This window comes from Anastrepha ludens, chromosome 2 (genome assembly GCF_028408465.1).
Source record: "Anastrepha ludens isolate Willacy chromosome 2, idAnaLude1.1, whole genome shotgun sequence".
In the NCBI taxonomy this organism is placed as follows: Eukaryota; Metazoa; Arthropoda; class Insecta; order Diptera; family Tephritidae; genus Anastrepha; species Anastrepha ludens.
Window position 1 is genome coordinate 110329945 of NC_071498.1, and position 22923 is coordinate 110352867.

The 22923-nt window shown below is 38.2% G+C and overlaps 1 protein-coding gene across 1 annotated transcript; it reads left to right on the plus strand.

Moving 5' to 3' along the window:
• Nucleotides 1–1215: 1215 nt before the first annotated feature.
• Nucleotides 1216–22198, plus strand: LOC128855087 (transcription factor SPT20 homolog). The gene is made up of 7 exons (XM_054089699.1): nucleotides 1216–1795; nucleotides 6652–7104; nucleotides 10766–10924; nucleotides 17099–17678; nucleotides 21472–21584; nucleotides 21662–22030; nucleotides 22109–22198. The coding sequence occupies exons 2-7, from the start codon at nucleotides 6781–6783 to the stop codon at nucleotides 22112–22114; spliced, it is 1551 nt and encodes a 516-aa protein (XP_053945674.1). The 5' UTR covers nucleotides 1216–1795; nucleotides 6652–6780; the 3' UTR covers nucleotides 22115–22198.
• Nucleotides 22199–22923: the final 725 nt, after the last annotated feature.

The window sequence follows — 22923 nt, forward strand, 5'->3', positions numbered from 1 at the left end:
TGGCTGATTATTATGTTGATAATTTTGAGATTAGTTTGGTTTTGCAGTATACTTTAGTGTAATTGAGACGGCTTTTGTGTTTGTTTGTTTTTCGAACAATCAGTTCCTAATAAATTCTGCACCTTTTGTAACTCGCAGTATAACTTTCGAAACAATTAGCACATTTCGGAGGATAGTTTTTCTCTATGGGACAATCTTTGCTCATATATTTCATGACATATTTAACACCCATAAACTGTTTAGCGCAATAAGATTTAGTGTGCCCCTATTCCTGACAGCTGTAGCATTGTACGATGTCATTCGTTTTTTCTTACTCGGTGACTCCACTGTTACAACAGCATTTTCAATATAGTTGATGATGACCAAACCTGGTAATCTATCACCTTTGACTATCAGAGTCATCATTGACAAGTGCGTGGACTCTTGCGAATAGATATTTCGCCTTTCCCTTGCGTGGGGGACACCCATTCGCTTCACTTATTTATTTAGTTTAAAAAAGCCAAAGTATCGTAAGAGAGAGTTATTGCCTAGCTTCTTATCATAATGAGTCAGCTCGGTTAAAATTATTTTGGCGGAACGGCCATATGTACATTGATTACTTGAAAAACTCGGCTGCCATCAGAGCAAGCACAAAAGTGTGAGTTTGTTGATGTTTGTGAGTGAGTTTGTTATGTGTATGCGTGCAACAAACACATACGTTGTTGCATTGATTATTCACCTAAGTATGGGCTAGTGGCAAACATTTTACTTAATGGCCAACCTGTTGGCTTTTTTTGACAGCTTCAGCAGCTACGATGTGGCATTCGGAAATGTTGCCTGCCTTGAGTTAAATTTTGTGACTTCTTTTATGGCGAGTGAAAACTGGTAGCAGAAAACAAGAAATTGGCCACAAACTGCTAATTTACCAAATTTCAATAAATCTTCTATTAACTACTTTGCGTTCGAAATTTCACTAAAAACCAAAATCCCGCTATCTGCCATTACCAATCACAACAAACTGACAGTCATCCTTTTCTGTTTCTCCTATACCCATGTGTGTATGTATGTATGTATGTATATGTACTTATTTTCCTTTCAGTGGACGCAGTGCGCATACGCGGAAATGCCAACAAGGTTTTTGTTGTGGAGGGTTTTATAGTTACTCCCACACTTGAATTGCGATAACTGTAACTTTTTGGACACGTTATTTTGACATTAGTACATTTGCGACAGCAGTTGGAGGTGGCGGCCAGCTGGCAGCAGGAAGGCAGTAGGCCGGAAATTTCATTGGTCAAAACATTTAACTGCCGCATATTAACTGCAGAGTGCAAAGTGCATTTGCGAAACAGCAACAACAGCAGCAACAGCAACAACAACAAGAATAGCAATGCAAAGAAATTATTTTCAGTGTACATTTGCAGAAGTTGAACTTTCCGAAAAAGGAAAAAATCGAAGAAGTGCACAGTGCAGAGTTTTTCAAGTGGTTTGAGAAGTGAAATTGCATCAATGCAATAACAAAAGAGAAAAAAAGCAAAAAATACTAAAAAAATATTCAAATCAAATAAGCAAATAATAATCATAATAAATACACAATCTGTGAGTGTACAAGTGTGTGTGTGTGTGTAAAGTGGAAAAGTATAAAAATTAGCGATTTTTGCAATGCAATGTCCATCTCCATTAGTGCGAGTATTACTCATTAGCAGCACCAGCAGCAGCAGCGCCTGTAATGTGATCGTCATCAAATGACAAATTCCTCTGCAGTGCATCGCATTCTGCAGCGCGGCTGGAATAACTAAACAAACTTTTGTGGAAAAAGGTAAATGGGCAGTTTATGGCTCGTAAAATGCATCCAGCTTCTTGCAAGGAGCAAGTGACACTTTTGCCAATGTGTATACCGACAAGTGTCTATTTTGTGTATGTGTTGTGCTTTGTCCCCCTAATCTTTCGCTGCTTTGGCATTCTGTTCGTAACGCAGCGAATTTTGTGTCATTGGGATAGTGCAATATCGATTTTTCGCCAAGGTTAGTGGGTGGTCGGCTATTGCGCGCCCAATGCTGAGCCTTTCATTGCAATGGCCTACACTCGTTTGCAGTTGATGTTCACTTGAAGCGCCGAATTCGTACTATATAACTGTTGTTTAATGAATTTTTTTGACCTTTCTTCACCCCGTCCTCCATGTCATCGTCATGCTGTTGTCAGCCAATTATATTGACAGCGCATTGCACTTTGCAACGGAATGCCGCACTTCGCCAGTTAAATCAGCCGATTAACGGGTTGTGAATAGTCAATACTTGCTTACTGTCGAATGACAAGTGCAGTACACTGAAAGAAACATTAGCCTGCGAGTTAGGGCAATTCACAATTAAATGTAACTGACCTGACGGCGTGACATATGTAAATTGGAATGGCAACAATTAACGAAAAAATTACGCAAGACTGAGAACATTGACTCGAAATACTGGAAAGAGCGTTGAGCACTTTTTTTTAGCCGTATACCAAACTGTGTTGACGTTTCTGTTCAGTAAGTTTTGGCACATGGAGTGTTTGGGAAAAAAATTCTCCGAAAAATCTTTGGACATCATCGCATAGGCGAGAGTGGGTACCTTGTCCGATGGAACAGCGAGCTGTATGAACTATACCGAGATGTAAACATAGTGAGGCGTATTAATATACAGCGGCTTGGCTATGTCTCGTGAATGAATGAAAATGATCCGGCACAACAGTCCTTCGAGAGGTAACCCACTGGTGGAGGACGAGGAAGAGGAAGACCTAATCTGCGTGGGAGAGACCAACTGAGGCACGTGATGGAGCAATGTTTTATATTCAGCCAAAACCGACATACGGTAGTAGTGCCATCTAAGTAAGTAAATAAGTAAGGTTTGGCAAGCCATCATGAATCGTTCAACGCCAGAACAACGCGAAGTTATTAGAGAACTAGCGGCATCACCGGTTCTTATATCTTCTGAAATGCTGACTGAATTTCTGTTTCCAAGAATTAATCAGCTAAACATCCACGAAATGTGGTTCCAACAAGACAGCGCAACTTGCCATACAGCGCGTTTAACAATCGATCAATTGCAATATTCAAGCCATCGTTGACGCCATACGTCCAAAATTGGACATACTGAATTGACCAAGTAACTCTCAGCCGATGCAGACATAAACAGAATAACATATTCAAAAAGTAAATGCCATGAATTTATCTACTATATTATAATAAACAAATGTGTTCCAACAATATTTCTGTTTTGGGCTATCATTTTAAGTTTTCAAGCTCTTAAAAAAAGAGACAACTCGACAAATAAATCAGTAAGGACATAAAAGTCATATGGTAAAAAGAGCTACTCACAAAGATGTGTCTTTGATAATAGGAAAGCTAGAGGTTTTTATTTAAAACTAAGAAAAGGGCGAAATAACACGTCTGGAGTGACACGTGTAAAAAGTGAGGAAATATTGTCAAGATTGGTGGAGTATTTTAACGAGCCATTAAATGTTGGCATTAAAAGCCTCAGAGAGCGCTATGAAATAACATTGAACAATCAAAATATTAATAGAGGGGACTCTCTGTCATGTTAGGATGTTGGGGATGCAATAAACCACATGAAGAACGACAAAGCTCCGAGGGAGGACAACCGAAATATTGAAATAATAAAAAGAGCCATTGACGAAGTTTTAAGAAGCTTAAATAATCGAATAAAGATCGAGTGGAATAGTGAAGTGACGGCAAATGACGGGGTTATGGCAGTAATAATTGCGAGTCATGGAAAAGGCGTCAAAACAAAATGCGCCAGGGCGGACGCCGTAGCAAAATGGGTTTATGCGTGATCACCGTTCTGTAGAGCACATGCTTGAAGCCCCGGGCACCAAACACCAATTGATAGAAAAAGTTTTTTCTTATAGCGGTCAGACAATGGCAAACTTCCACGTGTATTTCTGCTCTTGTAAAGCTCTTCTTAAAAAAACATCTGCCGTTCGTCATGGTTCTTTAATGGTAGAAGGATGGAGGGAAGGTCTGTAGCCGAATAGGTGTTTCTGGGATGGGGTTTCAAGACATGAAGCCTATGACGGTAACGAAAAATCGCAGTTGTTCTTGAGTTAAAGAGGTGTTCCACTCATTTCTTCTCCTCGCTAACCGGTGGTCTGTGTAGCGAAATTAGGCGCAATATTAAAATTCCATTCACAAGATATCTTACGAAAAACCTCGTAAGGGATGCTACAAAAGACTGGGAAGGTCCAGGATTCATACGACTCGGGATGGAAAGTCTAGGACAGAGGCAGGCAAAACAGTTTATCCTAGGAGAGCTTCAAATAGGCTCCTACAACTGAAACCTACGAACTCTCACTGGTTTCTATATGGGGTATTGTAGCCTTTGTTCACATTTCAGGAAGCTAGGACTAATAGATCCAAGTGTCTGCCGCTTTTACGGAGTTAGAGTACATCCTTTGCAATATAAAAATTGTTATAGGAATCGGAATAATGAGCATAACTCATTTCGATTCCGAGGTTAAGTATTTCGGGTAATTAAGGTTTATGACTTTATTTGTAGGCGAACTCTTAAGCTGGCAAATTAGCATAAGGATAATAGGGAACCGAGGATAGAGAGGAGAGCTCGGGATATAACATTTCTGCTCCTTTTTTTATTTCAGATTTGCAACTCGGGGAAGAGTACCAATGGGGAGCGGTAAACTACTGTTTCTCAAACTTATTCAATCTTTGCGGCTCATGAGACTCTTGGGAAGAATCTTCCTATATTGAATTCTTGGTTTTAGTCCACAGGCAGTGTCTGCTTTCAATTTATAATTTCATAAATCATATGAGAGGTGCAATGATAAGCTACAGCATACATCCTGTGATACAACTCGCTTGAACTTTTGAGGTTGATCTCAATACCGAAAAATATAGATACTTATATAATGTAAGAACCTAAAACCATACCTAGTAACGTATAGAGTACAGGGATATCCACGACTGAACCATCCGACGGAAAAATCCGTAAGCAAATCTTGGATCGGACGATTTGAGCCATACTTTAGGAAATTTAGCACAATAGCCTATATGGCTCATACAGCTCGCTGTTCCGACGTACACGATACTTCTTACAAACGCGGAGGGGCCCAAAGGCCTTACGAAAGATTTTTCTCTTGAACGCTCCCAAAGCTTTCGCATCTACTGTTTACTCCGTCCATGCTTCTGCACCATATAGCAGGACGGGAATGATGAGCATTTCATAGAATATTACATTGGTTCTCCGAGAGAGAGCTCTATTTCTCAATTGCCTACTGCACCCAAAGCAACACCTCTTCGCAAGAGTTAATCTCCTCTTCATCTCGAGGCTGACGTCATTTTTGTTATTGATGCTGGTCCCAAGGTTGACAAAGTCCTTCACAAGTTCGAATTGTTGGTTGTCAACACTGATATATGTATTGTCCAAGACGCGAATGTTCCTTCTGTTTCTCCTCTGTTTCTTCCTCATTCGCCGCAAGACCCACATTGCTCCCCTTTTTGTTTAAACTGGCGTATGTCGGTTGGTTGCGCCGATGATGCCGATGCCATTAGCATATGCCAGTTTGGGTTAGCTCGGCAGTGTGAAAGATTTTTGCTAGTAAGAAGTTGAAAATGTCACAGGATATCGAATCATCTTGTTTAAAACCTTGTTTGGTATCGAACGGCTTGGAGAGACTACTTCCGATTCTGATGGAGCATGCGGTTGCGCTCAACGTCATCTTACACATCCCTGATAGTTTTGCGGGGATACCAAACCCAGAAATAGCAGCATAAAGGTAATTTATATCTGTGCTACCAAAGGCGGCTTTAAAACCATTGAAGAGTGGGTGTGTGTTTTTTGCGTAGGTCTTCTCCAGGATTTGGCGTATTGTGAAGATCTGGCCTATCTATGGTGGACTTACCAAGTTTAAAGCTGCACTGATAAGGTCAAATAGGCTCTAGACGATGGGCTTCATTCTTTCACAATACGCTCGACAGAACCTTATATGCGATGTTTGGCAGGCTTATCCCAAGATAGTTTGCTGAGAGTGCTGGATCACCCGTCTAATATTTTAGACAAAGCATACTCAGATTCCAGTCGATGGACATGGTCTGATCCGACCATATCCTGTAAAAGATCTGATGCATAAGATTTGTCAGCTTTTCACCTCCAGCGTTGAGTAGCTCAGCAGAAAGTCCGTCGGCTCCAGAGGCTTCGTTTTTCTTGAGTCGTTTCCTACGGCTTATTCTAATTTTACTTTTCTAGTGAGTTAAACTTGAGTTTTTAAAGGTCCTCATATTAGAAAATCTCTGTTTAATGCTTCAGATTGATAAAAGTTGATCGTGATTGTGCACAATTTAATGCTTTTCTTCGGGAAAAAGAAAGAATGCACTGAAGTTCTCGTCATAGTGTGCAGTGCATAAACTTTAAGTTTGAGGGCATTTGCGCCCAGACCGACCTAGTTTGTGCTTTCATAAATTATCTGGAGCTCCTGGAGTGCAGCATTCGTCCCCTCTATCGGAACTATTACAAAGTTCGCTCAGGGAGCTAGAGACGATACCCCTAACACCTCCTATCCCTTAAAATTTCTGAAAGATTTTCCTTTAATTATTGAGATTGAATTCAAATCCTTTGCCATACACTAATGATTTATCAATTTTAACTATTGTATTTCCTCCATTTTTAGATATCAATCCAAAAATTACGAAAAGTAATGCGATAATATCTTAGGCACTTGGATGCCTGTTTTACGACAGTAAAAGAAAATAGAAGAAAAACAAACCAAAGTATAAGTAGTAGCAAAACAAGTCTAGTTATGTTGAACGCCAATAATACACAACAGTCGCAGCAACAACAACAACAGCAACAACAATCACAATCAGCACAGCAACACCACGCGCAACACCAGCACCAACATCAGCATCAGCTTCCACAACATAACACACAGCAACAGCAGCAGCAGCAGCAACAGCAACAACAAACACAACAAGTATATAACGGCGATTTGAACTTCACCACATTCGCTGAACTTTGTCGCCTCTGCTCAATACGAAATGGTCCCGCCAAAATTCATCTATTCGAAAAGGAAGCGGAGCAGAGGAATTTGGTCTACAAACTGCGCACGCTAATGTCAACAAATGTAAGTGTCAACAAAAACTCATATATTATATGTATGTATGTATACACACACACAAGCAAAGGTATCTTTTTATGTATTTTATAGTGCCTGCAAGTTTTTCCGTTTTCTCAATATAGCGACCAACGACATTCCACCAGCCAGTGTTGGCAGCAACAACATCAAAAGCTGCCGATTGTTGGTTTGTGGGGGTGAGGAGGGTGGGAGGCAAATGCATTCTTTTTAATGTTTTATTAGTTTTGTGAGTTAAGATATTTACTTTTTATGCCCAACGTTTAAATACATAAAGATTTTTGAGAAGTTCGTCTATGAAATGGTTGCTGTAGATTTGCATAGAAACATACATACATACATATATACTGTGGGCAAAAATTAAGGTGAATTTGGTTGTAAAATGAAAAATCTTTATTTATTCTTGTAAATCAATTTCATCCCCTTCAAAATAATCCCTTCTCGTTGAAATACACTTATGCCAACGATTTTTCCAATCCCCGAAACATGCCAAATAGTCCATTTCCGGTATAGCCATCAGCTCCTTCTTCGATTCAGCTTTTATCTCCTCAATCGACTCGAAACGCGTTTCCCGGAGTGGTCTCTTGAGTTTTGGGAATAGCCCGAAGTCACACGGAGCCAAATCAGGCGAATACGGTGGTTGCGGAACGATATGCGTGGAATTTTTGGCGAAATGGTCACGCAGAACGAGTGCAGTGTGAGACGGTGCATTATCGTGATGCAAAAACCAAGAGTTGTTGGCCCATAATTCTGGTCTTTTTAGACGAATTGCTTCACGTAAACGACGCATAACGCTCAAATCATATTCCTTGTCAACAGTTTGGCCAGGTGGAAAGAATTCATAGTGCACCACACCACGAAAATCGAAAAAAACTGTCATCATGACCTTTATTTTTGAACGACTCTGACCTGCTCTTTTCGGTCTGGCCTCGCCTTTAGCACGATATTCGTTTCATTGGTCGGTTGTTTCAGGGACGTAAGCATAAATCCAAGTCTCATCTCCCGTAAGGATGCATTTGAGCTTGTCCTGATAGTCTGAAAGCATTGTTTCACACACATCAACGCGACGACTTTTTTCCAAGAAATTGAGAGTTTACGGTACCAAACGAGATTTGACTTTTCGTAGACCCAAATGGTCTTTCAAAATGGTTTTCACAGATCCTTCTGATATGATCGGAATATATCAGTAAGGTCTTTAACAGTCAACCGACGATTTTTGAGCACTAACTCCTTCACTTTATTGACGTTTTGGTCATCTGTTGACGTCGATGGTCGTCCAGAGCGCTCCAAGTCATCAACACGTTCTCGACCCTCTTTGAAGTATTTGTACCACTTATAAACATTTTTCTGCGACATGGTCGAATCACCAAATGCCTTCTGCAACATGCTAAACGTTTCCGCAGCCGAAATTTCATTCCGCAAACAAAATTTGATGGCACTTCTCTGCTCAATCAAATCAGACATTGTAAAAATCGAAAAATGCACTCTTGGTCGTTTGGTAAACACTAGCGTAAATATATTACTGATAATGAAATTCACATGAAAGTTGGCTCAGATGTTATTAACAGTTCTGCCAACTCATGAAAAAAATAACTAGAGCGAAATTTTAATCCCGCGAAGTTTGACCATTAAATTCACCTTACTTTTTGCCCACAGAGTACACAAAGCCCTCGATCTTCGTCTGCCTGTCTGTATCTCTGTCCGAACTCCCAAAATTAGCAAAATTCACAGAAATCATATCCCTATTTAGTGCAAATATTAAATAGGCGGTGGAAGTTTGGCTTTCTAAATGAGCGAAATGGGACCAAAGTCTCAGACCTACTAAAAATGGCTTTCCCATTACTTATAAAAGAGTGGATATCGACATTTTATTTTGACACTGAAAGCTATATCGCGCTTAAAAATCGAATATCTCGAATTGGACATCATAACATATAACAAAATTGATCAGAAATGACTTAGTTATTTATTTATGACTTAAATCACCACGTTCTTAGGAATACGCCATCTTTTTCTATTGCGGCAATTTTGTTTTACTTATCCCAAGCCAAGGTAGTACCCAAGAAGAAAATTTAGATAACTCAATGTCAGATATAAGCCTAAAGAAAGTTGTGAGATTCTTTGAAATTTTTGGGAAATAGTCCTGGTACCGCTGTTATGCTTTGCAACTAAAGCTAGCATGCTAATTTGGGGGAAACTTCTTTATTGAGCAAATCCTAACACCGTTAGAAGGATTTTTTGGATCTCCAAAGAATAAATACATTTCGAATGGAGCAGAGATGGCTAGCTATCTGATGAACTGAAAGGAGGTTCAGTGATTTAAATATTTTTTTAAAAATGGTGCACGCTTCACAGAATTTAGTGTTTCGTTGAATATGCTTTTGCTCTATAAGAGACATTTGCGCCAGTCGAACGAGTCGTTTTGGCAATTAGAAGTATCTGAACAACCGAAATAATTGCTTGAAACTCTAAACGCTGAAGTTATCATAACATAATTTGTTGAAGAAAATTTCATTGCTACAGAGGTACAATATCATGAGGGTGCCTCGCCAGCAGCTACTTTTGATAAAGAAAACTCGATTCAGCTTTCATAAAACTTTATAATAAGATTTTTTTTAAGTAGAATATTTCTTTTCTCGTTTTGAAATATTGGTTACGAAATTATATTTGTTTTTCTTCCTGTGCCTACAATTTCAATAAAAAAAAGTATTTCTTTATGCTCAAAAAAGAAGTGGTCAGGCTAAACTGTATTCATATGACATGTCTATGAATTTGACTATGACTGTGACTATGAATTTGGTTATGACTTTGACTATGAAATTGACTATGGCTGTAACTATGAAATTGACTATGGCTGTGACTATGAATTGAACTATGACTTTGACTATGACTTTGGCTATGAATTTGACTATGGCTTTGACTATAAATTTGACTATGTCTTTGACTAAGAATTCGACTATGACTGTGACTGTGACTGTGACTATGAATTGAACTATGACTTTGACTATGAATTTGACTATGTCTTTGACTATGAATTTGACTTTGACTTTGACTATGAATTTGACTATGACTGTGACTATGACTGTGAATATGATTATATGTACACTACGTTAAATAAGTACTTATATATCACTGGGATTTATTGATAGGTTTTGAAGATTTTTCTTTAAAGTTATAGTTCATTGTCTTACAAAAACCATATAAATCTAAGTTTCAAACTTTGTGCACATTTTAGAAAAATTCAACAAACTGCCATGAAAACTATACTTTTTTAATTAGAATTTTGAAAAAAACTTCAGGTATGCAGTTTTACAGCCCATTGAATTTTAGTATGAATGAAGGGTATGATCGCATTGGTTTACGACTTTGTTTTTTTCCGGCGGTTTTGAGCATTTTCTCCAACCAATGCTCTAAATTTTTCTAAGTACTCTGATTAAAAAGTATAAATTTAAGCTCCTGTACAACAATATGGTCATGACTATGATTGTGACTATGAATATAACATCAACAGTAACTTAAAATATGCGCCTGGCCTATGTAACTCTATTTGCCCAACATCTCTGTTTTTTTTTCTCATAATTTTTGTTTTTAAAATCCAATTAATTAAATTTTGTTTACATTTCTCAAATGCGTTTGTGTTATGCATTTTCAGATATCCAAGGACGACTACCTTCCAAAGAATATCTGTGAGCAGTGCGTGCACAAAGTGGAGCAACTGTTTGATTGGCGACAATCGTCTTTGCAGATTGAAAATGTTCTGCAGAATTACGCGGACTCGATGAGAGCAGTGACGGCAACAATTAATTTTCAGGTGAATAGCGCACTCGTACATTATACTCTTGAATCATACAATAGGGCGGGTCGGCACCCCTACAACAGAAATTTGCAATAACTAAACAATATAACGAGATTAGGTGTAAAATAAAAATTTTACTAAATCACTATTTTGGTTATTTTAGGATGTGGGTAGAGTAGACAATTTTTTAATTAATAATTTTTCGAATTTAACTCTGAAAACAGGTGAATCAGTACAAACTTTTTTATTGACTCAGACTAATATCCATATCTTAAAATATTGTTGTTGGATTATATTTCTTATCACAACAAAACGCAAAAAAATATTTTTTGTGTTTGGGGGAAAAACAAATCATAAACACATTTTCTGGTATTTGATAAAATAATTTTATCAAAATTTTATTTTTACATATTTTATTATTTGCCGAAAATGCTTATTGGGAGCTTTAACTGTCTCCGCCTACATCTTATCTCTCGGCAACAGAACGTGTTTAACATAAGCTGAATAATATGTAAATTAATGTAATACCTTATTTTCTTCAGTTGTAGTTTTTCTGAAGCGTAGTGCAAAAATTAGACAAAAAAAATTCGAGGTTATTTTCAAAAAAGTGAGATTTCTGAATAATCGAGAGCAACGGAATATGAGTTTCCTCCGCATATTTACACTCCGCGTCAAAGTGGTGGCACGTCAATATTTTGGCTAAATTTTGACTATTTTTCTTTCTATGTTTTGCATGCCCATTATTTTTCTGTTAAAATACAGCTCGTTGCATGATTAAAATCGCACAAATCCAGTTTTCGGATTTTATATAATAATTTGTAAAATTCTACATACTTTTGATTCCGATTCCATGGTTTTAATTCGATTTTCTTGAACGATTTTTGGTATGTAGTTTCATAGCCTAATACATTTTAGTAAAATAAAATGAAAGTTTGTGGTGTTGCATTTCCAGTGAAGTTGCTGAAAATCTCGCCGATTTTTTTATAATTTTTTCCTTACAATTTTCTCATAGTATTAAATGACAACGTCAAAAGAAATGTGCGAATTCTTTAAATTTTAAATTATCACCGATATTTGCACGGAAAGATAGTTTTACAATTGAAGTTTGAAAGTTCTCGCGTCGGTGACTTCTTTAGGCATCTGCATGAATGATTTGAGGGTATGATTATGTTTCGCAGAGGTGGCGTGACTTGGCCACCGAGACCATACATACAATTTGACTCTGCAAGTATTTTTATTGTGAGAGTTTCAGAAGTACTAAGTTTATGCTAATAAGGCGTGTTTAATCAATGCCCTTAAAGCAAACATAACTCAGGACATTGCTCAAATTCAACCTAATCTTTGCAGCAGTGTCATAGAAAATTGAACCCCTCGGAATGCATTAGAAAAGGAACACACCCTGATATCCAAAGAAAAAGGACTACTATCCTCAAACCTTTCATGCAAATACAAAATTCCTCTGCTCTCCTCTAGAGGCTAGTAGAAATGTGTCGCGATTAGAAAGAGTGGATTCACAAATTGAAAAAAGTTTGGTCTAAATTTGATGGTAGTGTTTGGGACAGAGTCTATTTGCAGCTGACAGCTCTTCATCATAATTTCTACTGTCTGGTAATTGTAGAAACATTCGCACAGAACTGGTGCCTGTTTCAAAAAACGAGTCATTTGATTCACATTTTTGTTAGAAGTTAGGCGGCTATCAAACCCCTAGAACAAATATCGCTGATTTCAAAAGCGATGCTCGATGGACTTTTCCTTAGGAAATTTAAGACAGCCAGGACTTTGGATGTTAGAAATTCATTTTGAGTACTAATTGATAATGCACAAAGCGCTAGAAGCCAAAGTGTTCCTCACTGGAACGCCCAAACTAATCTAAGTTACCCTCAGTTTTTTTAAATATCGTGAATATTGTCTAGAATGAAAGATTGAACAGAATAATTGGGCGTGTTAGTGATTTTAGCGGAGTTTACCAAAACGCATCAGTCGTTTCTTGCTAGTGTTAACCGGCACCAGTTGGACACACCAAGTGAAGCAAAGTCCTTCTCCATCTGATCTTTCCAAAGCAGAGGAGGCCTTCCTCTTCCTCTGCTACCACCAGCTAGAACCGCATCGAATACGCGGGAGCGTTTGTATCCATCCGGACGACATGACTCAGCCAACGTAGCCGCTTGATCTTTATTTAATGCGCTTTGTCTATGCCGTCGAAAAGTTTAAATATGTATGTAGTTCGTTGGTCACCAACGTGCAAAGGTGCAAAAATCTGTCGCAGAATTTTTTTCTCAAACATTCCAAGGGAAGCCTCATCGGATATTGGCTCTGTCTAAGCTTCTGCGTCACTAGATAGGACAGATTTGATGAGAACCTTATAAAGTGTTAGATTTGTTCGTCGAGAGAGGTTTTTACTACTCAATTGCCTACATAGGCAATCTCTCTTGTTGGTAAGATAAATTCTCTGTTCCGTCTCCGATTTCATTAGTATAACTTCAGGCTTGGCAAATCTACCACGGCTTAGTTGTTAGCCACTTGGCATAACTCGGAAGCGAAGTGTAATCGGCTAACATTATGCTTGAGATTATTTTGGACTAAGCGATTTGAAAATTGACTGTATGAGGAATTTAATATCAATCGCGGCTTTATTTGGTATGACTTCTCATCTTATTAAGCCAACAGCTCTGGTTACAGATATATAGGAAAATTACTTTACTGCTATATTTTTCAATGGTCTTCTATTAACAAGCGAAGCAGTCGCATAATTTTCGCCACCAAAGAAGCCGTGGCTATACCTACTTATTAAAGTTATCCATTCGTCAGTTATCCCAACTACTTCGCATACTAAGAAATCATCAACACCGTCATCGCTCCTGAGTAGGCAAATAGGCAATAGTCTCTCTAGCGAGCGATTTTAGGAACGTAGTTTCGAAAGCCGACTTATTTATTTACTGAACTGCTTGAAAAATTGAAAGATTGGGTTGAGAATCACTGGTTTGGCAGCTTTTGTTTCTTTTTTCCTTCATCCAGCTTTTGGAAACTTTAATACATCTTCGAAGCCAAGTGGTTTACGTACTGTTTCATTTTCACGCATTCCACGACACTTTTGGAATGCCAACTGGCAAGAAAAAAACCACCCAAAAACCGCCCACCATCAAACGAACGACCGGCCGGCATCTGCAAACACAAATACAATAAGTACGAGCACAAATACGTGGAAAAAAGTTGGGAAAGGCATAGCAATGAGTGGATACTCACACAAAATTTCTACACGAACACTAACTTTGACATTGTGTAGGGTTTTGTGCACCCATGCAGCGTGGTTTTTTTGTGGGAGGGAGACGAAGCGTCACAAGGATACGAGTAGCGGCGAGTGGTAGCCGGTGTTGATGAGTTGCGCAAGAAAAATTTATTGTACTCTCGTGAATGCGCTTGAAAGCTTAGTAAACGCTGAAAATTTCTTCCTGCCATTCTTTGGTGAAGCGTCGCGACGCTGAGGACAGCAGAGGGCAACCGGCAAGCTACCAACATTTCCAATGGCAATTAAATTTGCTATTTCAATTCCGATTTCGATTCTAAAATTGGCGAATTCGAGGAGAAATAGTTAATACGCGCGCATACGCACACACTCACGCGCGCACACAAACATTCAAACGAAATAACAAATTTACATAAATGAATGCCTGGAACAAAGTTGGAGCTTAATTTGCATGGTTTGTGTGTGATGATATTGGCAGCTAAATGAGGCAGCTGTGAGTCCTCAGAGTGGTAGTGGCCGCACGCAGAAGGAGATGGTCGAAGGAGCAACGTTGAAATCGCTTAGCGCCAACAACCAACAACCAGCAACCACTTCGGCGGGCAGACACTTCGATTCACTTCGATACGATTCACAAACTACAGTTAGTACAACAATCGTTCTGTCTGAATCCGAAATCACTCAAATGTGAATTCAAATGCACGAAAAAGTAAAACAGAAGGCAGGCACACCATGAGTGGCAAATCAGTTTCGCAATACATACACAAACAAAAGGTGATGATGAAAATTTTTTCATAAGTACTTTCATACCCACAAAGCGCCTTGTGTTTTTTGCGACACACACATCGTAAAAAAGAATATTTAACGGAAATAGTAAAAATTACAACTAAATTAAAAAAAAGAAAACTCACGTCTGTTGTTTTTTCTATAGTGAAATAGAAAATGCACATATTATGAAAGACTACAAGGCTGCGGAAGTACAATAAATGTGAATATCGATTAATTTTTTTTCTTGTGACGGAGACACTTTTTACGACAAATGAAAAAATGTTGGCTTGCCGTATGAGTGTTTAAGCGGTACATATATGCACATATATAAGTATGATATATGTATGTATTTAAAAAAATATGTTCAGCTACTTAATACAATAATGCTAAAAAATTCAAACAAAAACCAGCGCATTTAAAACTTTTTTAATTTGAGGAAAAGAGGCTTTCACAATTGTCAAAATCTGTATAAGTGTATGTGCGTGTGTATGTGGGTGTTGTGGGTAGAGCGCTGAAATCAGGAAGCAGCTAGCTGTAGCAACGCCATATCGCCGCCACGGAAGTGCTTGCCGGTTAGCTCCCCAATAGTATACCTACAAATGGCGGCGCTTCAGCTGAAAGAAAGGAAAGCTGCCAAAAAATAAAACAAAAAAAGCAAATACGAAGAGCCATTTAAATGAAAAAAGACTAATGCTCATCCAAAGAAGTGAAAAATTTAGATTAAAGTTTAAAAATTTAGTTAATCTAAATGAACTAGTTAAACTAAAACTAGTTAAACTAAAGTAGTTGGTACAAAATTTTTAAATTTTTATAAGAAGTGAAGAGCAAAGTGGCAAAGTTTGTTTTGGAAGCGAATGAAATTTTTTACGTATTTAAAACTTTTACAGGGTGGCGAAGTAGACGTGACAAGGGTAATAATCTGAATTAGTAACTGGGATAAATTTTGTCGAAATAAATTAGTTGAGAAAATATTTAAAAAGTTTATATAGCCAAGTGGAGGCCCTTCACATTCAAATTGATTTTCAATTTTTTTGAGCACTCAAGTTAAACATACTACTTTATTATTTTATTTTTTTTAATCCAAAAGACAATTTATTTAAATTTTTAACTTCTTTTTGTATACCAGAATTTAAAAAAAATTTTTTTTTGTATACAAATTAGTTAAATTAGTTTTGTGTATTAAATAAGTCTGTAAATTTTTTTAACTTTTTTTATTAATAATCTCTTTTATATCTGCACACATACATATACTCATACTCATATACTTTCAGCTTCAAGTACATCGAAATTTTTACATACTCACTTTCAGCCATACGCTTTCATATATTGTATATATGTTTAAATATGTATGTATGTATGCCATTTTGTCCTTAGCTGGACCTTATAAGGTTATTTCATTGTTCGGAGAGCAATGCTCGCTTTTGCATAAAATCGTCCTAAAGCACTTTCACCTCATACCTATACATAATAGACGGCAAAGACCAGCTCAACCGGCATATGTACCAAATACTAACAACAAACTTCACTCCCAAGCACACACACATATTGACTTTGTCATGTACACATACACAATTACTTTTGTCAGCATTTCCGTAGTGAGTAGTTATTTGACGAACTTAAAAAGTTGAAATGCTTCAGGAAAAGCTCATTTCAATACACAAAATACATGCAATAATGAAGTAGCCAAGGAAAAAATGATTAGTGCCCGCTTTGAACAATTAAAGCAACAAAAACATTTGAATAACGTAAATTGCGCCCCAAAATATGTTTCACTTCCTCAAACATTCCAAGGGTAAAATGACCACCTCTTACTTGAATAATTGACAACGAAACGGAAAGTGAGTGCAAGTGTAAGAGCGAGAAAGTGTGTGTGTGAGAGAGAGAAAGGGAGAGAGATAATGAGTGAAAGAGCGTGCGAGGAAGTACGCGCGTTGTAATGCGAGAGTGTGAACTTGATTCTTAGTGAAACGCATGGAATTCATGGAAAGTGCAATGTGAAACAAAATGGCATTTGGTGAAATAAAAAATGTGAAATATTAAACAAATAATAAAGTTTGAATGCCATACAAACTATACATGGAGCACTTAAGTGCATTTAAACTGAAGGAGACAAACTTTTTCTTCCATTTTCTCCGCTTTGCCCTATTCACTTTTCATCAACTTGCCTACTTTACTTTCAGGACGGTACCGTTAATATGGATAAAATGACGGTTGCCCAAAAGAATGCATACCTTGAGGCGCACATGGCGGTACAGCAACAAATGGCGCAAGCAGCAATACAATTTAAGCAACAGCAACAGCAACAACAGCAGCAGCAAACGTCCACGAATTCTGCACAACAACAACAACAGCAACAGAATTCCCCCACAACCAATAATAATAATAATAACAACAACAATTCGACACAGCAGCAATTGCAGCAACAGCAACAGCAACAACAACAACAGCAGCAACAGCAAGCACATTATGCCAGTACGATTAAGGTCCCACAAATAAGTTCCTCCAGTTCGGGTGGTGCGGAGAGCACTTTCACTGTACCCGATGATGTGGGGATGGGTTTCGAGGGTGGTGTACGTGTGCTACAAAGTTTAGGTAGTTGGTCACCGGATAATGTTACCTACAATATACCTAAACCGAATCTTATACCATTCACCGAACCCTACGTCGAGGGTGGGTCCATGCATCCGGCCAGCCGACTCAAGGCACTGCAACAGGTGCAACAAGCCTCGTCGGGTGTGCGCAAAACGAATCCATCTAAAAGTGAGTAGGGTCGAAATGAGTTTGTTACTTTTTTCAAATATTTATTTTAATTTTCTCTGTTAACTACGGAGAGTCTGTCTACACTTCAAACCAAAGAGGTTGAGCTTCCATATTTAGGGTTAATGAATGATATTGCAGTAGACCAACTTAAATGGTTTCTTCCAACTTGTTTACTTAAAATTTGTCCTTTTAAAGAATCAGCTTAAACTTGCCTTACCAAAGGTAGATCTTTTTGCAAAAAACCTTGCAGCGAAATCTGCAGGAAGACTAAAATTCAAAAATGAGCTCTCATACATGACCTACTAACATAACTCAATGAACCAGAATAAAATAGTCCGGTTTTTAAAGGGGAAAAAATGTTCAAGATCACTATAGAAAAAGAAAGATGGTATAAGGGCTTTAGCTCCACACGCAATACAGTTAACTTTTAATGGACGAATCTAAAATGATTAGTACAGTAGGCGCTGAGATATACTATCCAGATTTAGACAAAAGGAAGTCGTATGAACGTCCAGATTACTTCAGTGTATTCCAGGCTGAGATTTCCGTAGTTGGAAAGACAGCAAACCTGGCTTGTTTCACTTTTACATATGCAGATAGCCAGGAAGCAATTAAAGCAATTACATCGTTTAGTATAACGTCCAAGATCGTTCTTCAGAGCAGGTATTCAGTAGAAAGGTTGGCAGCGAATTTTAAGCTACATTTCTGTTGGGTTCCCGGTCATAAGGCATTTAATATGATGGAACGAGATAGTAGACGAATCTGTAGAGCATCTCCTCCCACGCTTAAAATATTTGAGCTCACCACAGTTTGATGGAATGGAATACATCTCAGCAGTGGATTGGAAATGTCTCCTTAAATTCGCAATAGAAACAAGCACTATGTGGGTGGACTATTTTGAAACTATAACTAATGAACTCCACCTGGTATCGCTACGGACCGAGCCGGTGTATGTGTGATTGCAAGTCAACCTTAGGTTAGGTTAGGTAAGAATCAGAACTTCAAGCGTCGGAACAACTGAGAAGTGTACACTATATTTTATCAGTTAAGCTCTGCACTACAAATGCATTCCAAGGACCTAAATATAGTGCGTTTCTGCACTCTACAGAGGGGTTTGGATTGGGCGGTAAATTAACAACCTAAGTGGTTGGTATTAGCGTCGAGTGACTATCTAGCCCAGAACCAATTCAATGATTGAAGCGCCTTTTTGATTAGCTTTCTTCTGGAACCGCTGACATCGTCTATTGAAATGATTCACTGTTGTCTTAAAGAATATTTAGATCCAGAAGATCCTCTTTAGGCTTTACTTTGAGAAATAGCTGAGTATCTACTATTTATGCTCGTCAACACTGAATACTGTATACATACATATGTCGATTTTACACCTGAGGCATTGAGTAATCTACTGGAGGCCCGCCCATTTTATTAGTGCGCTGACCAAAAGGTCTGTTCCGTCCAATTATAACAGGTAATCTTAAAATATTTATTCTTGATATGATAGTAAATATGCCGATTATTTACAGTCTGCACACACTTCGTGTGGCGGCAAGCTGCACTTTCTTTCTATCTTTCATTAGCTTGTCTACTAGAAATATAGATATAAGGAAAAAACGAGTTGTTTTCCAAGATTGTGTCTCATTTTTTAGACAATTATCAAGATATTTATAGTTTTGTTTTTAATGTAAATGGAATCCAATCGTTTTTAATGCTGAATTTAGTGCATTGGAACGTGAGTGAGGGCGAATATGTTTTGTTTGGTCATTTCACCCCCTTGTTGAATCTATCTGCATTGGAGTTGATCTCGAAAGATCTGGTTTGTAAAAGTTTCAGACCATCCGTTTTATACGATTAGTTTTTAAAGAAAAAATTACGGGCAATTTATCATTGGCTAATCAAACAACCGCACCATTCGATCTGCATTTGCTAAGCTTAATAAAATAGGATAAATACTAAACTTTTTTGAGGAAGTTAGGCTCAGACAGAAGGTTTCGCTGTTGACTGCCGAAAGGCGACCGCTATTAGAAAAAATTCAATTAAATATTCATCATTTCGTCTTTCAGAATATTCGAATCTGTGCACACCGAAAGGTAATCACGCACTAACCCATTCGGTTACAGCGACAGCTGATAATTATGTCAGTTTTGATATCCAATCGAGAATCTCTCCAACCAATAAGTGGTACTTTGGTAGGTAGGTGAGGTAGAGCAAATGCTTTAAGTACCACTCTGGCACTCCCCAAGTAGTATTAAAGCTGCTTCTCGGAAAGGTCTCCACAGCTTCTGAAACGGGGGCTAAATGGTAAACTTATCTTTTCTGTCGATCAGCCAATGACCGGTTAACCCAGCTACGAGCTTGGAAATTTAATGACGGACTTTCTGAGTCTATTGTACTGGGGCCACAGGATTTTCGAAATAGCACATGCAGGAATGGAGCTTCATCTTTTCTGCGGTTTCCTGAGAATAAGTTTTGCAATTCCCCTTTAACAACAGTCAGATGGATGCCGAAGGACATCTCTGAGGCCAGTCGAATCCTGCATGGCAAGCTCATCAACAATTTCATTTTCCTTTTTGTTCAAGTGTCCTGCAACCCAAATCAGAGAAATGTTACCTGCACATCCAAGGGATTTGATCTCCTCCTTATAGGAGTTTACTAGTTTGGATCTGCAGCATGGCATCGTCAGAGCTTTGATCGCGATTTTACTATCGGAAAAAATTTTACTATCTCCCTCTCTCTCGTGTTCCCTAAGCAATTTGCATGCCTTCACGATCCTAAAGTCCGCTGCTTTGGTCTAAGGATGTAATAGAGTTGTAAAGTCCTCTATTAACGAACCAAACTAATATTTTATAACTCTCTCTTCATTCTCGTTCTATTGTATAGCGTAAAAGCTTGGCTAATGAGGCGGCTGACGTCGATTTGCACAAGGAAAAACGACTGGCGCGCTTTGTTAAACTTGACCAAAATGGTTTAAGCGGTTATAGCGCTAATAAAGAAGAAGAAGGTCGAGTTGGAGCGGACATATTATGAAATCGTATTTGGGGTCCGATCGGTTTCATATTTATAGAAGAATGCTTTCACGCAAGAAATATGTTTACGAACCCACTAGATGGCACTAAGGTTCATGTGTATGAATTTATTTGGCTCATATTTAAAGCATATAGAAGTTACTCGAAAGTAAATAATTTAAGGAAAAGGAAATAAAAAATGTAGATGTTTAGCCTCTCAAACTTATCCCATTTAGCCAAATGCACTGAGGCGTTTGGACAGAACCATATCTTTCACATGTCTATTGGATCTTCGGAGCAAATATTAGAGCATAGTTTTGTTTCCGGTTTTCGGTGGTTAATACGTGCCAGCATTATGTTATGAATGGAACCCTTATTTTAATACTATTTTTTTGGGTAAATATTCGCGCCGTCGTAGCTGAATGCGTTTGTGCGTGACTACCATTCGGGAGTGCGTAGGTTCGAATCACCATGCATGAAACAGCAAAATGATAGAAAATGTTTTTTTTTTCTAATAGCGGTCACTCCTCGGCAGGCAATGATAAGACTCGGAGTGCATTTCACCCATGCAAAAACTCCTCATAAAAAACCATCTGCCGTTCGGAGTCGCCTTAAAATTGCAGGGCTCTCCATATGTGGAAAAACATCAATGCGCAAACCACAAATAACAGGAGGAACTCGGCCAAACACCTAACAGAAGTGCATGCGATATTTATTTTTATTTAATATTACTAAATATTCTTTTCTTTTTGAATTCTCATTTTAACACTTAATTATCATTCTAATTGCAGATCCAAACAATAAGGCTTTCGAATGTACTGTGTGCGGCAAAGGACTCGCCAGAAAGGACAAGCTGACAATACATATGCGCATCCATACGGGCGAGAAACCTTATATTTGTGAAGTATATAAAAAAATTCTTTGCAAAAAAAACTTTGGAGCATTTCTAATAAAAAAATTCATAAATCTTCTTACTTGCAGGTGTGCAATAAAGCATTCGCTAGACGCGATAAACTTGTGATTCATATGAATAAATTTAAACATGTGACGCCCACGAATATAGCGCCATTGGGCAAGCGGCTAAATAATATGGTGAAGAAGAAAGAGCCTGAGCCCGAGGACAATAAACAAAATCTGGAATTGCAACTGCAACAACAGGCCGTACAAGTGGCAACACAAAATATTATAGTGCAAACGACCAGTGGTCAGCATAGTACACAAACCACAGCTATACCGGGCATCATTATACCGCATCACCATCAGCAACAGTTGTCATGGACTTGTGAGCTATGCGGACGCATGTTCTCTAGTCGGGACGAGTGGACATTGCATGCCAAGAGCCATCTAGAGGTGAGTTGATTGACGGGGAAAATTGTTTAGAAATTTATTTATATTTATTTACTTATTGTTGTGTGTATTTGCTTGCAGTATTGACAACAGGAACAGGAAACAATGGAGGAAACAAAAACAGCAATAGCCAATGCGGTAAAGCAACGCAGCTTTCAAACTGAGTCCAATTCGAATACAGTGCACGCCGAGGCACGTAGAGAGAAAATAATTATTCAAAACCAAATGATTATAAGCACACAACAGCAACAACAACAACAACAACAACAATCGCAGCAGCAGCAACAACAGCAACAGTCACATATTAGTAAAAAGTTTAAGAAGCTCACACAACCGTCAACTTTATTTTCTACAACGGCAGCAATGTCGAGCAACAGCAACAACAACAACATGAGTCGTATCAATAGCAGCAATAACAACAACAATAGTAACAACAATCGCAATCAAAATGAAGTAACTAAAATTACCTAAGCAATTTTTTCTTACATCTCTATTTGTAGTTATGTCTGTGTAGTAGAATTATATTTATTCTCACCCCAGTGATCCTTCAACAGCGGAAACATACAGTTGTATCTCAGACAGTGACAAGTGACACTCGCCTACCCCTCCTGATAACTTCCCTCACCTACAGCGTCTTTCAGTACTTGTACAGCTATTTTATCTACTTACACTATCTGTATTTATGTATGTATGTGTGTATAATACAGTTATGCGTGTATGTATTTTTTCTTCTTCTTCTTCTTCTACTTGATTGTTTACCAACAACTTCCTCCCCACCTTGCCCGCAACAACTCCAGTTTAGTCAACACTTTCACTAACAATTATTCGCTTCATTTCCACCAGATTTCCCATTTATTTGCACACTCCCCCACGGCAGCCACATACGTCCAAGCGCA

Bases quoted from the DNA above. Each gene is read 5' to 3' on its own strand.
- LOC128855087 (XM_054089699.1), top strand. From the start codon at position 6,781: ATGTTGAACGCCAATAATACACAACAGTCGCAGCAACAACAACAACAG. The intron at 7,105-10,765 runs GTAAGTGTCAAC...ATGCATTTTCAG, and splicing joins GCACGCTAATGTCAACAAAT to ATATCCAAGGACGACTACCT. The intron at 17,679-21,471 runs GTGAGTAGGGTC...TTCTAATTGCAG, and splicing joins CAAAACGAATCCATCTAAAA to ATCCAAACAATAAGGCTTTC.